Below are 13082 nucleotides of genomic sequence, written 5' to 3'. Positions count from 1 at the left end.
TGTACATGGGTTGCATTTTCCTGTTCCTTTGTCTTTATTCTCATTAGGATCAGAGGACCATAAATTTAGATGTGGAAGGGATCTTGGAGGTCATGGGGTCCAAATTCCTCGTTTTACAGATGAGGGACCTGAGGACTAGAGAGGCTGTGACTTGCCCAAGGTGACGCAGGTAGTAAGTAGAAGGAAAAACAACTATTTAAACATGAGTTATGACTCTAGGGGCAGTTAGGTGGCAGAGTGGATAGAGCCATAGTCCTGAATCTTGAACTTCCTCAGTTTGGATCAGACATGTACTAGGTGTGTTACCCTGGGCAAGTCACTTAACCCTATTTGCCTCAGTTTCCTCATCTGTGTCATGAGCTGGAGAAGGAATTGGCAAACCACTCCAGTATCTTTGCCAAGAAAACCCCAAATGGGATCATGAAGAATCAGATACAACTGAAAATGACTAAACAACAAAAACACGGACATTAAGTTTTGTCTAGATTTAATGATGAGGAAAGATGTTAAATTTCATTGAAGAAATTGTACAGCACTTTCACTGACCCTAAGTTTCTCCTTGAAAGAAAAATCCACTGTTTGAAAACTATATTTTTCTGATGATTTTCATATTTTTTAATATAATAATTTCTGGATAATCAATTATAAGTCACCTCAAGGTCAATGAAGCAATGTGTAATGAGTATAAGTAGGAAAAAAAGTATTTAAAATCATGAATTTTATACAAGTAGTAGCATAAAAGTTATGAATGTGATGATGCATGACCAAAAATAGAGATAGGCAGATAATAAGAGTAAAGCCTATGAGTTGTACTGGTGCTAATTAAATATTAAGAGGCTTAGAATTGGGCCGTGGTGGCATAAGCCTGTGATCTCTGCTACCATGAAGGCTGTGGCAGATGGATCTCTTGAATGAAAGAATTCTGAATTGCAGGGTGCTAAGCCAATTGGGTGTCCACACTAAGTCCATGACCAATATGGTGAGCCCTGGGGGTTAGGGAACTATAAGGCTGTTTCAGGTAAGAAAGAGAGCAGGTCAGTTCTCCTGTGCTTTGTTCATTAGTGGGAGTGGGCCTTTGAATGGTCACTGAACTCCCAGACCAGGAAAGATAAAGTGAGCCAGGGGAGGGAGGGAAGGAGGGAGGGAGGGAGGGAGGGAGGGAAAAAGGAATGGGGCTAGATAGAAAGACACTCCTAGAAGAACCATTGCTGGTGCAGGTTGGGTTGACCTCCTATGTCAGATTTATAGGAAGGCATAGGTAAGAGTATCACAGAATGAATGGGTTTGGAGGGGTAGTAACTGGAGGGAATGCTCAAATTAATGTGATCACAAATTCACTGAAATATAAGAAGAAAAATCTCTAGTGAAGAAATTGGATTATTTTTTTTTTTGGCTTTTGGCTTTTGGTGAGGCAATTGGAGTTGAGTCAATTGCCCAGAGTCACACGGCTAGTAAGTGTGTAAAGTGTCTGAAGCTGGATTTGAACTCAGGTCCTCCTGAATCCAGGGCCGGTGCTCTATCCACTGTACCACCTAGCTGCCCCAAGAAATTGGATTATTAAATAAAGAAAATCAAAGATCAATCAGGGAGGGAAGTGTGCTCAGTCAAGGGCAAAGTAGGAAGGGAAAAAATAGTGAGCCAAGTAGACAAACTTTTTCTAACAGACAATTGAAGTGTTTGTGGAGAAAGAAGAAACAAGAGCATGACTATAGCCCTAAGGAGAAAAAAAAAGACAGCTTAAGATCCCACCTCGTGAAAAGCCATAAGGAATGGAGGGGTTCTTTCTAGAATAATAATAACTCACATTTATACATCATTTTAAAGTTTGCAAAGCACTGTTTGAAGAGCCAGGAAAAGTCAGAGACGTGAGGATATGGGCCAATGCCAGAGTACCAGTTTAAAGCAGGAAGAAACAAAGGATTTAGCGGCAAACCATGTGGCTCAAGAATTATGACCAAACCATGAAAAAAGAGAATGGCCTAAGGCTGATGGCCACACTGCAGAGTTCTACAAGTCTTCTGAGATGTGCCCCATCTAATCTTGGGCTGCATTTTCAATGGCATGGGAGAGGATGAGTAAAGCTTGAGAAAGCAAAAGAAAACAAGAGAAGCTATTAAATACTGGAAGTTGCTAACATCAAATAGCAATGACAAGAATTTTGTAAAAGCTTTGCTTCAAAGCCCAGTGAGAAGAGAAAAGACAGAGTTTACTCCACACAAATGTGTGCTATTAAAGTGTGGAAAATAGCTGAATCTTAGTGAAGCCAGTGGGTGGTTCAACTCAGGAATTACACAGACTTCTGGGCTTAATGTAGAATATTTCAGATAATAATTGGTCCTCATTTGGCTTGAGTGCACAATCAAGATCATCAGAGAACTTTGAAAATCAGGATGTATCTTTGTTAGGAGACCAGCCAAAGGACACACATTATAAAGGCAAAATATTTAATTGGGATTACAACAGTTAGCAAACAAATAGAGAAACAATCTCATGTACATTTCATTGACAAAGGATTACAATTTTCATTGAATCCTAATGTCCCTTAATCTTCCTTATAGTGTAAATCTGCTCCTAGTTGACTCCATAACTTGGGATGGATGGTCCTCCATTATTTGACCTGGTTTCTATTTCCTTTCCCCCCTTAAAATGACTATTTTCATGCAGACACATTGCATCATTGGCCCAATATCTCAAAGAAATTCAAAGACTTGGTCCACCTCATGGGAAATGAGTTTCTTAATTGGTCAGGCTAATAGAATAGTAAATGTAACTTGCTCTTGGCCACATCTGATGACATTTGTTTAACTTAAGATGAATCATGGATTGTCCAAGAAGATCATAGGGTCAATTATTCTAGAGCTGCAAGGACATCAGCCATCTAATACAACTCTCTCTTTTTATATGTGATGGAACAGAGCCTTAAGAGGCCAAATGATTTGCCCAAAGGTACACAAGAAATAAGTACCAAAGGCAGGATTTGAACCCAGACACTCTTTTTGCAGTGCTACTGTTCTGAGGTAGTAAGAAGCACTAATAGCTTATTAGATCAAAGGAATCTCTTGGTTGTACAAACCATGATATTCTCTCCAAGATCATATGAAAATATGACATTCCATAAAATTGCTGGAATGGGAGATTGTTGACATGGAGTCATTGGGAAGAAGGAAAAATGAATCAAAATGACTGGAGAGTGAAGATGTTGATGATGTAGTCCCTTCTTTACTCTGCTAATCACTCTGTATGACCTCATGCAAGGCATTTTACTCTTCTAAGCCTCAGATTCCTCATTTGTAAATTCAGGGGTCAGACTTAAGTGATCTTTTTAGATTCCAAATATCTCCCATGCTCTATGATTCTATGTGTGGTATGTCATTGGTATATCATACCCCTCTAGGGGTGGGGGAAAACCTCCACGAAGTGATGAAAATGGGTGCAGTGAAATGCAAACTGAGCCCTTGTGAACAAGCAAATGCAGAAGACATTGGACTAGTACTATCCAAAGGGACCATATATTTTAAAAGTCAATAAAGAGTGTGCCTGGAGAAACTAAAGCAATAGTCAAGGAAACAAAAATGGCAGTTCTCATGAGATTTGGAAAGTTGTAAGTGTGTGTGTGTGTGTGTGGGGGGATAAGTTAAGAGGACCAAGTGGAACCTGTACCAGTGACAATTCTTGATATTTGCATTGGGAAGGAAGGAATAATTTGAAGAAACTGTGGAATCCAAATAAAGAACAAAAAAGAGAGTGAACATGCAGAGTATTTTGGAAGTTAGAAATTAGAAATACAATCCCACACTGATCAAACCATTTCTGGTGCCAGGTTCCCAGGCAGTAATTATACAGGGCTCCCACCAACAGGATGTGTGGTCTTTCTAATGGCTACTATTTTTATGGTCCTAAGAAAAAGCAATGAGAACTTAGAAGATGATTCTGCCTCCCTCAAAGGAGGGAGGGGGAGTACTGGTCTATGAAGAACAATGTGATGCTTTTGGAAGGAGATGATAGCAGTGATGGGGCTGGGGGTAGGGCGGGGTGGAGTGGAAGAAAGGCTGTTGGGGCTTCAAATTGTGTCTGCCAATGTGTCTCCATTCTAGAAAAGAGAATTTTTGTTTAACATGATGAAAATGGCAGAGCTGGGGATAAAACAAACAAACAAAAAACACCAAGTAAAACTAAAAAGGATAACTAGGAATTTTAAAACAAACTAAAAATAAACAAAAAGACCTTTGCTAAAGTGGAATATTAACGTTCAATTGAAAAGTCCCCACCAAGGGAGGTGTGTACAGGTTTCTCAAACTGGATTTATTCATCAGTTCAGATTTTTCAGTCAATTGATAAGTTGATTGTTGTTGTCTGTCCTTCCTTCTCTAAGAGGACCATGACATCAGGGTGATGTCATGACTTTCTAGTGAATTGGATTTAAGTGAGGAGGGCTGTTCAAGGTCACCAACCTCACTCCCTCCTCCAGAGCCATCTGGGTCCAGTGGAAGATATACACCAGGACGACTGGGGATGACCCTGAATGTTTAAGGCAATTGGGGTAAAGTGACTTGCCCAGGGTCACACAGCTAGTAAGTTTCTGAGGTGAAATTTGAACTCAGGTCCTTCTGCCTCCAGGGCCAGTGCTCTATCCATTTTGCCACCTAACTGCCCCAAATCAGTTGATTAAGCACCTACTTTCAGGTGCTGTTCTAAGTACTGAAGATATACCGCCCCCCCCCCCCAAAAAAAAGAGTGGAACTATCCTTGCCTTCAGTAACCAGATATTCTAGAGGGGTAAGGAAAAATCTTCAAATAAAACCTTCTAACAGAATACACGACAGACATACATGGCAGTTTGGGGAGTGAGATCACTAACAGGGGTAGAATCAGGAAAGGTTTTGTGTAGTCTTGAAAGAAATCAAGAATTCCAAGGGGAGTGGAGGTTAGGAGGGAATGTATTGCATGGATGGGAGACGGCTGATACAAAGGTGTGAGTATGGAAGATTGAGAATGTCTTTGGCAGGGCAGGGTTTGGGGAAGGAACAATAAGAAAAGCCAATCTGGTGCATGAAGAGGAATAATGTGTAAGAGTTCTAGAAAAATAAGAGGGACAGAGTTGTGAAGATCTTTAAGTGCCATACAGAGTAGTTTATATTTGATTACAGAGATAATAGGACATTCCTGGAGCTTCTTGAGTAGGGAAATGACACAATCAGACTTAGACATTAGGGAAATTACTTTGGCAGTTATCTGAAGGATGCATTGGAGTGAGGAGAAGCTTGAGGCAGGGGGACTAGGTAGGAAGGCATTGCAATATTCCGAGCTACAACTAATAAGGGCCTGAAAAAAAGTGCTGGTTTTGTTAAAGTCGTGGATGGGATATATCCAAAAGGGGTTGTAGAGATGACAAGGCTTGGCAACTACCTGGATGTATGGGCCAAATGAAAGTGAGAGGCAAGTATCACACCATAGTAGCAATCCTGAGAGAAGTTTGGAAGAGGGTTAGGCGTGGTGTCTGGATGAGTGGGAAAGATAGTGAGTTCAGTTTTCTACATGTCAAGTTTGAGGTCTTCAAAGGGATTTGGCAATACCAGACATTTGGGAATGAAACTGGATAGATGATAGACAAACAGACAGACAGACAGACAGACAGACAGACAGATAGATAGATAGATAGATAGATAGATAGATAGATAGATAGATAGATAGATAGATAGATAGTCAGGCTGACATAGATAGATGTGGGAGTCTTTTACATTAGGGGTGATAATTGGTTCCATGGGAGCTGAATAGATCACCAAATAAGAGTGTGGAGGAAAATAGCCCAGGACAGAGTGTTGGGGTACATCCACCTATTATTAACTGTGACATAGATGATGAACCATCCAAAGAGACTAAGAAGGGACATTCAAAGAGGTAGGAGAACAAAGAGAAAAGTGTAAAAAAAAACCACACACACAGAGAAGAGATTATTTAGGAAGAGAAGATGGGTGAGAAATATACAGTTATCCCTTCCACATCGCAACTTTCCCCATCAAGGATTTGATATATTGTGGGTCAGCATAAGAAATTAAATGGGAATTTGGGGGGAGTTTTGTGGAAGCCACAGATGACAGAAAAAAATTAGAAACTCAGATATGCACAAAATATATGTATAGTACTGTATAATATCAACATATTTTATCTTTTAGTACTATAAACACCCCATAAAAGATAAAGAAAAAAATTCAGACTTCTCTGGTATGAAGGGAGGGCTGAAGATTTTTACATGGATTTCCTGGATTGCGGGGGCACCATGCCCCTAACCCACTCTCCTCCCCGCTGAGATGTGGAAGAGAGAACCGTATTTTATAGCTTTGTGATGTATGTATGGTTTGGAGGTTGAGTGACTGACTTGGAAATCCTGAAAGAGCAGAAGTCTGAAGTGTTGATGAGGATGTGAAGTTTGTCTGTCTTACGTATTTTTTAAAGTTAACATCTTGGAATCTATTTTCTATTCCTTGCTATTTAAAAAAAGGCTTTTCTAGGGTAAACATGTTATAGAAAAGTGGAGATAAAAACAGAATAGGAAAGAATGAGTATCTGAGTCTATTAAAAACTGTTATGTATATAATGCCAGACCTGGTTTATATTTGGCTGAATTTGTCAGTTCCTATGAACTGTTTTTTCCTCTCTTTTTGATTCTTTGTTATAAGGGATTACTCGGGCATTTATGTGTACATGTGTGGGAGGGAAAGTAGAATGAGAAATTACGGTGATATAAAAACAAAAGATATGATTTGCAATGCTAAAGAGTTTTTAATAGGGTGTCAAACGTGGACCTCCACCAGAATCAGATTGAAATGTAATGTAATTCGGAAATATTTAAAAATATATAAGTAAATAAAAACAGTGGAAAACAACACAAAAAAACCTTTTCTTATATGAATTAACAGGTCTAGTACCACCTTTTTCCTCCCCCACCCCAAAAGTAATAATTATGTCAAATGGTGAAATGGAAAACATTTTCTTCCCTTAGGAAATCTTATATGTGGTTAAATTATTTCTTACCAATGTCAAGGAAAAAAACGAGAGTCTTGGTGTTAAGAAAACCTAGGCAAGGGGCAACTAGGTGGCACAGTGGATAAAGCACTGGTCCTGAATTTAGGAGGACCTGAGTTCAAATCCAAACTCAGACACATGACCCTAGGCAAGTCACTTAACCCTCATTGCACCCCCCCCCAAAAAAAATTCAAAATTAAATTAAGAAAACCTAGGCTCAAGCCTCAGCTTGGTCAGTAGCTGTGAAATTGTGCATTTGTCACAGACTCTTTCAGTTCTGATTTCTCCAGGGTATCTGCCTCACAGAATTCTTGTGAGAAACAAGTGAGGTCATTTGTGTGAAGCACTTTGTAAAGCGGGATATGTGCTGTGTAAATGCCAACTCTCAATACTTCTGCTTTGTCCAGAAGTAGCAGCAGCACCCCCAATACTACAACAGGTGGATGATGTTACTAGAGTTTGTATCAGTGATCCCACTTTGTATTTCTATGGTATCTTTCTTTTGAGATAATCACAGCACGGTGTGTAGGGCAGTATAAATGCTCTGAAGTTGTTTGTCCTTCATTTCTGAATATGACCAGTGACATCAGGGGGCGATGTCTTGACTAGTGTGTAAATTGGATTTAAGTGAGGCAGAGTTGCACAATGTCCATCAGCCTAACTCTCTCTTCCAGAGTCATCAAAGTCTAGTGGCAAGATAAAAGTCAAGAGGGCTGGAGATACCCTATAGTAAAGTGGTTTTAGAGTCAGAAAACCCTAGTTTGAGGCCATTCTCTTCCACCTACTAATTATGTATGTTGGGCAAGTTACTCAATTGAACCTTATTTTTCTTACCTATAAAATGGGAATAACAGTGAAATAAATGACTAATTCACATGTGATTGGAGGGCAGAGCAAAGAGGTTCTTCCCAAAGCTGCATTTTAAGGAGAGTGCCCAGACCAACCATCTCCTCATTTCCTGCTCAACTAATGGACCTCTCTATCTTGAGTTGGGTATGTTCTCCCCAACTCCTTCTTTTCCACCTTCCTTTTGTGTTTTATCTCCTTAAGCTTCCTGAGGGCAAGCATTGTTTTTCATTTATGTATTTGTATGCCCAGTGCTTAGAGCTGTGCCTAACACAAAGTAAGTGCTTAATAAATGTTTATTGACTGACTGACATTTCCTTCTGCAAAATAAGGAGGTTATATTAAGCCTAAAGACCCATTCAGTTCTAAATATATGCTAAGTGACTTACTCAGGGTAACATAATTAAGTCAATATCAGAGTGAAACTTGAACCCAGGTGTTCTGACTCTAAAATATAAGCTCCTTTTCTTCTACATTATACTGCCTCTCATTCTTATATTATTTACTTCACAGTTGTTTTGAAAATCAAATGATATACAATGCAATTTTAAACACAGTTATAGAAATGCAATTCACTATTATTACTTCTTTTATTATTCATAATGTCTTTCTAAGGTAGGAACAATATATGTTATATGTATATATGTATGTATGCATATTATATATGACATATTTCTGTGTTTTCTTTAAAAGCCTGAGCCTATGAAATGAAAAAGCTGGGATTAGAACCCATACTTTCCAACTCCAAGACAATTGCTCTATATGTTTGACCATAGTAGGTTCAAGCCTTATTTTAAAATATGATGTATTATATAAAGATGATTTACCACAGATGAGGTGGAGATTTGCAATTAAAATTTTATTGGGAAGGTCCACCCCTTCCCCTCCCCCCAAGTTCTTCCAGCCTTTGATTAAGGTCTAACATCAGTTCCAGGTGCATGGCCTGAGTCTTGGGTCACACTTAAAGGCTGATTGTTTGTTAAGAGGGGAACACAGAAAAGTGATTGAATGGAACGTGTGCGAGCTGCAAATAAAACTCATGCAATGGTATGAGATGAATGCCTGCTACCCTTTGTGTATGATGTAGGATTAAATTCATTAAAGTTAATGGTGTGAATGATCTTACTCTATAACCAGTGATGGAAATGATGTTATACGCCTCTCAAGGGAGTACTGAAACCACCAAAAAATATGGGAAAAATTATTTTGGATCAGTAATGGGTAAGACTGTGGAACCAGATTTCTTACCCTACACAGGAGGTAGAAGGCTAAGCACATCGTGTGTATGCACAAACACACACACACACACAAACACATATTAGTGGTGCCATGTGCAAACCTCCTGATTCTTGAAAGGACACAGGGTGTTGTTACTTAGCACATGCACCCAAGTTCAGGAACAGCATGGAGAATCACAGCCTCCCCAGCAAGGTTCCTATTGTCTCATTAAATCACAATCAGGGGTGTTCCATGGAGTAATTAGGAATACACTGTAGAGTGCAAACTCATAAGACACTTTTTATGAGAGGGAAAAAATCTTAAACATTCACTGTGGGAAAATCTCAAGAGGCTTTTGAAAAACCAAATATTTCATCCCATGAGTCTTTTCTTTGGCAAAGATCTACACTAACAGTTTTCTCACCTTATTTAAAAGTTGCCTAGAATTCTTGTTTGTTTTCTCTTCAACATCTGTCTTCTAAGAAATGTTCATGGGGAAAAGGATGGGAAAGTGGAATAATGAATTCCAAAGAGATAACTTATGTGGTTTTCTTTCTTCTTTTTCTTCCTGAAACCAACCAAACAAAATTATTTTTTAAGGAATCAACTCCCAACTGCAATTTGAAATCATGCCAACCACCATATCTGGACTTTTTAAGATCGATTCCAGCACTGGAGAGGTGGTAACAGCAGCTGCACTGGACAGAGAGACCCAGGAGTTCTTCACCCTTAGAGGTAACACATCCAAATTCCTGAAATATTCAGTTAGGCATGTGTGTTTAATTCAATAGTCTTGTTATTTACCCCCTCCTCCAGCGTTATTATGGGTGTCACCAATTTCTTCTTAAGACTGTTGTTGAAGGACTCAGTATACCTTCCATGCCCTTTGGTTCACCATCAGCTGTTTTTACAAAAGCCAGTCAAGTTTAGATAGTTTCATCAATAAATCCCAACAAGCTTTGCGAAGCTTCTCATTTCTCTTTCCCCTAATAATTTGTCAAGGGCACAGGGTAGGTCTCAGTTAAAACCGGTAGCTCACTAATGTGAAACTTCCCTTTTTCTATCTCCTATCAGTACTGGTGAAAGACCAGGGAATCCCTCCATTATCCAGCACCACGACTGTTATTTGCAGTGTGAAAGATGAAAATGACCATGCTCCCAAGTTTATTATCCACAACCCTGAAATCCAAGTTCCAGAGAACCAAGAGCCTGAGGTCATCTATACTGTGTTAGCTGTGGACATGGATACTGACAACAATGGAGCCGTGCGGTATCGCATAATTGGTAAGTGATAGACTTCTGCAGAATGTCCCCCAAGATGGACCTAGTCCCAGTGACTTATGATGATCTCTTATGGAGTCTGTAGGATAATGTCCATATAAATTTGTCACAAAATGGAACCATCACTGTCCAGTTTAAGCTCTTTTGGTGTTAGCATTTCCCCCCCACCCCTTCCTACTTTGAAATTGGTCTCCAACTTTCCCAGGACTTTTGACTAATCGGCCTTGAACCAAAATACGGATAGGATAGTTGTTTTTCCAAGTTTGTCTTTTCTGTATTCTGTTGTTTTATTATTTTGACTAAGGCTTCATTGGTTCAGGTCTTCCTCAGAAGGTGTGGATTCCTAGAATTGGCAACCAATGTACTACACCAATGTTCTGCACAGACTTACACAATCATTACCCACATGCTATGCTCTTAAGGAATTGCTACTTGTAAAATAATTTTGGCCTTTGGGGAGGAAGAGAATAACATTTATATAGTACCTACTATGTGTTGGTTCTTGTGCTTAAAGAACTTTATATAATTATTATCCCATTTGATTGAGAAAACAAAGGCACAGAGAAGTGACCCAGGGTCACACTTAATATCTACAAGTGTCTGAGGCCAGAAGACTCTGATCTTTTGGCTTAGTGCTTTATTCATTGTGCTGGCTTTGGGACTGAGATAAGGGCCCTTGATTGAGTTAATGTGAAGTTAGCAAGAGGTAACATTTGTGAGTTTGTTAATACTTTTCTTTTCATTGTAGTTCTGCTCTCAATTATCCAGCAAAACGTGTGGAATAAAGAGTAGATACTCAGCATCTAGAAAATACTATTTATAGTATCCCCTTTTGGGTGGGACATAAAAGTGTTACGAGGGTGTTATAATGACAAAATCTAAAGCTGAGTTTGAGAATAACTAATGGGAGGAGTACCTGTAATTAATAATTACCTGCCCGCTAGAAATTCTGTGACCAAGCCAAGTTCTTTGTAATAAAAACCACCCATTTTCTTTTAAAAAATTTCAACTCAACTAATAAACATTCATAGACTTACATAGATTTTTCATTCAGTATTAGAGATGTTGGGGACCTTAGAGATAAAAAGATAGACTAGGCACTTCTTTTTCCAGATGAAACAAAAAGTTGAGATCCAGAGAAGCTTGTATAGCTAGTTAGGGGTAGAATTAGGAGTTCTGCCTTCTTGCATTTGAATATCCCTCTCCTTTGTTCTTTTTAATTACAGCTTTTGCTGATAGCTTCAAGTCCTAATTGTCTTCTTTATTATTATGTTACACAGTCACTGGAGTAACATGCCAAAACAATATAATCTACACAGCACTAATGGAATTAGTGACATTTGTTATGCTCTTGGTTCAGTGGAAGGATTGGTGAATTTGGAATTAAAGGGCCTGAGTTCAAATTCTAACTAATCCTCTTGCTAACTGGTGTGACCCTGGGCTAGCCAATTAACATCCTCATTTGTAAAGTGAAGGGTTTGTTTATTTAACTGTCTAAGATCCTTTGCTACTCCAAATCAGTGATTCCCATGACCTCTTTTGTGACATACCTCTTACTTTGGCCAGGAGGTATCTCATATTGCTTGATAATGGATAATAAGGATACCAATTAGGGGAGATGATCTTAAAAAAGATTTCATCTCTAAGAATTTATGACCAAAGATAGACAACATTATGAAATGAAAAATGGATCATTTTGATTGTATTAAATTAAAACAGTTTTTGTATGAACAAAACGAATGTAACCAAGATTAGAAGGAAAGCAGAAAACTGGGAAATAATCTTTACAGCCAATATTTCTGATAAAGGTCTGATTTCTAAAATTTGTCAGTTAACAAGCATTTATTTAGTGCTTACCATATGCTAGATACTACTCTAAGAGCTGGGAATGCAGAGAAAAGCAAAAATAGTCCCTGCTTTCTTTCTTTTTAATATAGTAGTTTATTTTTTCTAATTAAATATAAATTTTAATATTTATTTAAAATTTTTGAGTTCCAAATTTTCTCCCTCCCTCACCTCCTCCCTCTCTAATATGGCAAGCAATTTGATATAGTTAACATATGTGCAATCATATAAAACATTTCCATATTAATGATGCTGTAAAAGAAAAGAAACACACCGAAAGAAAAAAATAATGCAAAAAAAGTGAAAATAGTATGTTTTGATTTGCATTCAGACTCAATCAGTCCTTTCTCTGCATATGAATAGCCATTTTTCCTCATGAGAACCTTGAAATTGTCTGGGATCATTGTATTGCTGGGAATAGCTAAGTCATTTGTCATACAATGTTACTATTATTTTGTACAATGTCCTTGTTCTGCTTACCTTGCTTTGCATCAGTTCATGTAAGTCTTTCCAGGTTTTTCTGAAATCTGCCTGCTCATCATTCTTATAGCACGATAAAACAGATATCTTTGAAATAAGGTATCTTCTCCCCACAAATTCTGTATTCTCTTAATTATCTTCTACCCTCATCTACTACTATTTTAACTGGTGCCACTCCAGCTCACTAACTCCAATATGTCTCTTGAATTTGTGTTCCATGCCCTCCAACTTGATGGTTCTTCCCAGTCCCTACCATTCCAGAATGTGGATAGCAGGCCAGTTAAATACCTTTTCTTATCCAATAAGCAAATTTACTCTTTTTTAACTTATCCCAAAACATTATGCCTTGGTGTCCTACCTTGTGGTCTGGTCAGTAAAAGGCTAGCCAT

General features: G+C 38.5%; 1 protein-coding gene across 1 annotated transcript in view; it reads left to right on the top strand.

The window, feature by feature from the left end:
* The window catches only part of DCHS2 (dachsous cadherin-related 2), a 353317-nt gene that overhangs the window by 280773 nt on the left and 59462 nt on the right, over window positions 1-13082 (top strand). Inside the window, exons 11-12 of the mRNA XM_043972284.1 lie at window positions 9688-9822; window positions 10162-10371. Of these exons, the coding sequence (XP_043828219.1) occupies window positions 9688-9822; window positions 10162-10371 (345 nt within the window). The remainder of the gene's footprint in view (window positions 1-9687; window positions 9823-10161; window positions 10372-13082) is intronic.

The sequence above is a fragment of the Dromiciops gliroides genome, chromosome 6 (genome assembly GCF_019393635.1).
Source record: "Dromiciops gliroides isolate mDroGli1 chromosome 6, mDroGli1.pri, whole genome shotgun sequence".
NCBI classification, from domain to species: Eukaryota; Metazoa; Chordata; class Mammalia; order Microbiotheria; family Microbiotheriidae; genus Dromiciops; species Dromiciops gliroides.
The sequence above is the reverse complement of the archived record's forward strand: the minus strand, read 5'-3'. Positions and strand labels throughout refer to the sequence as shown.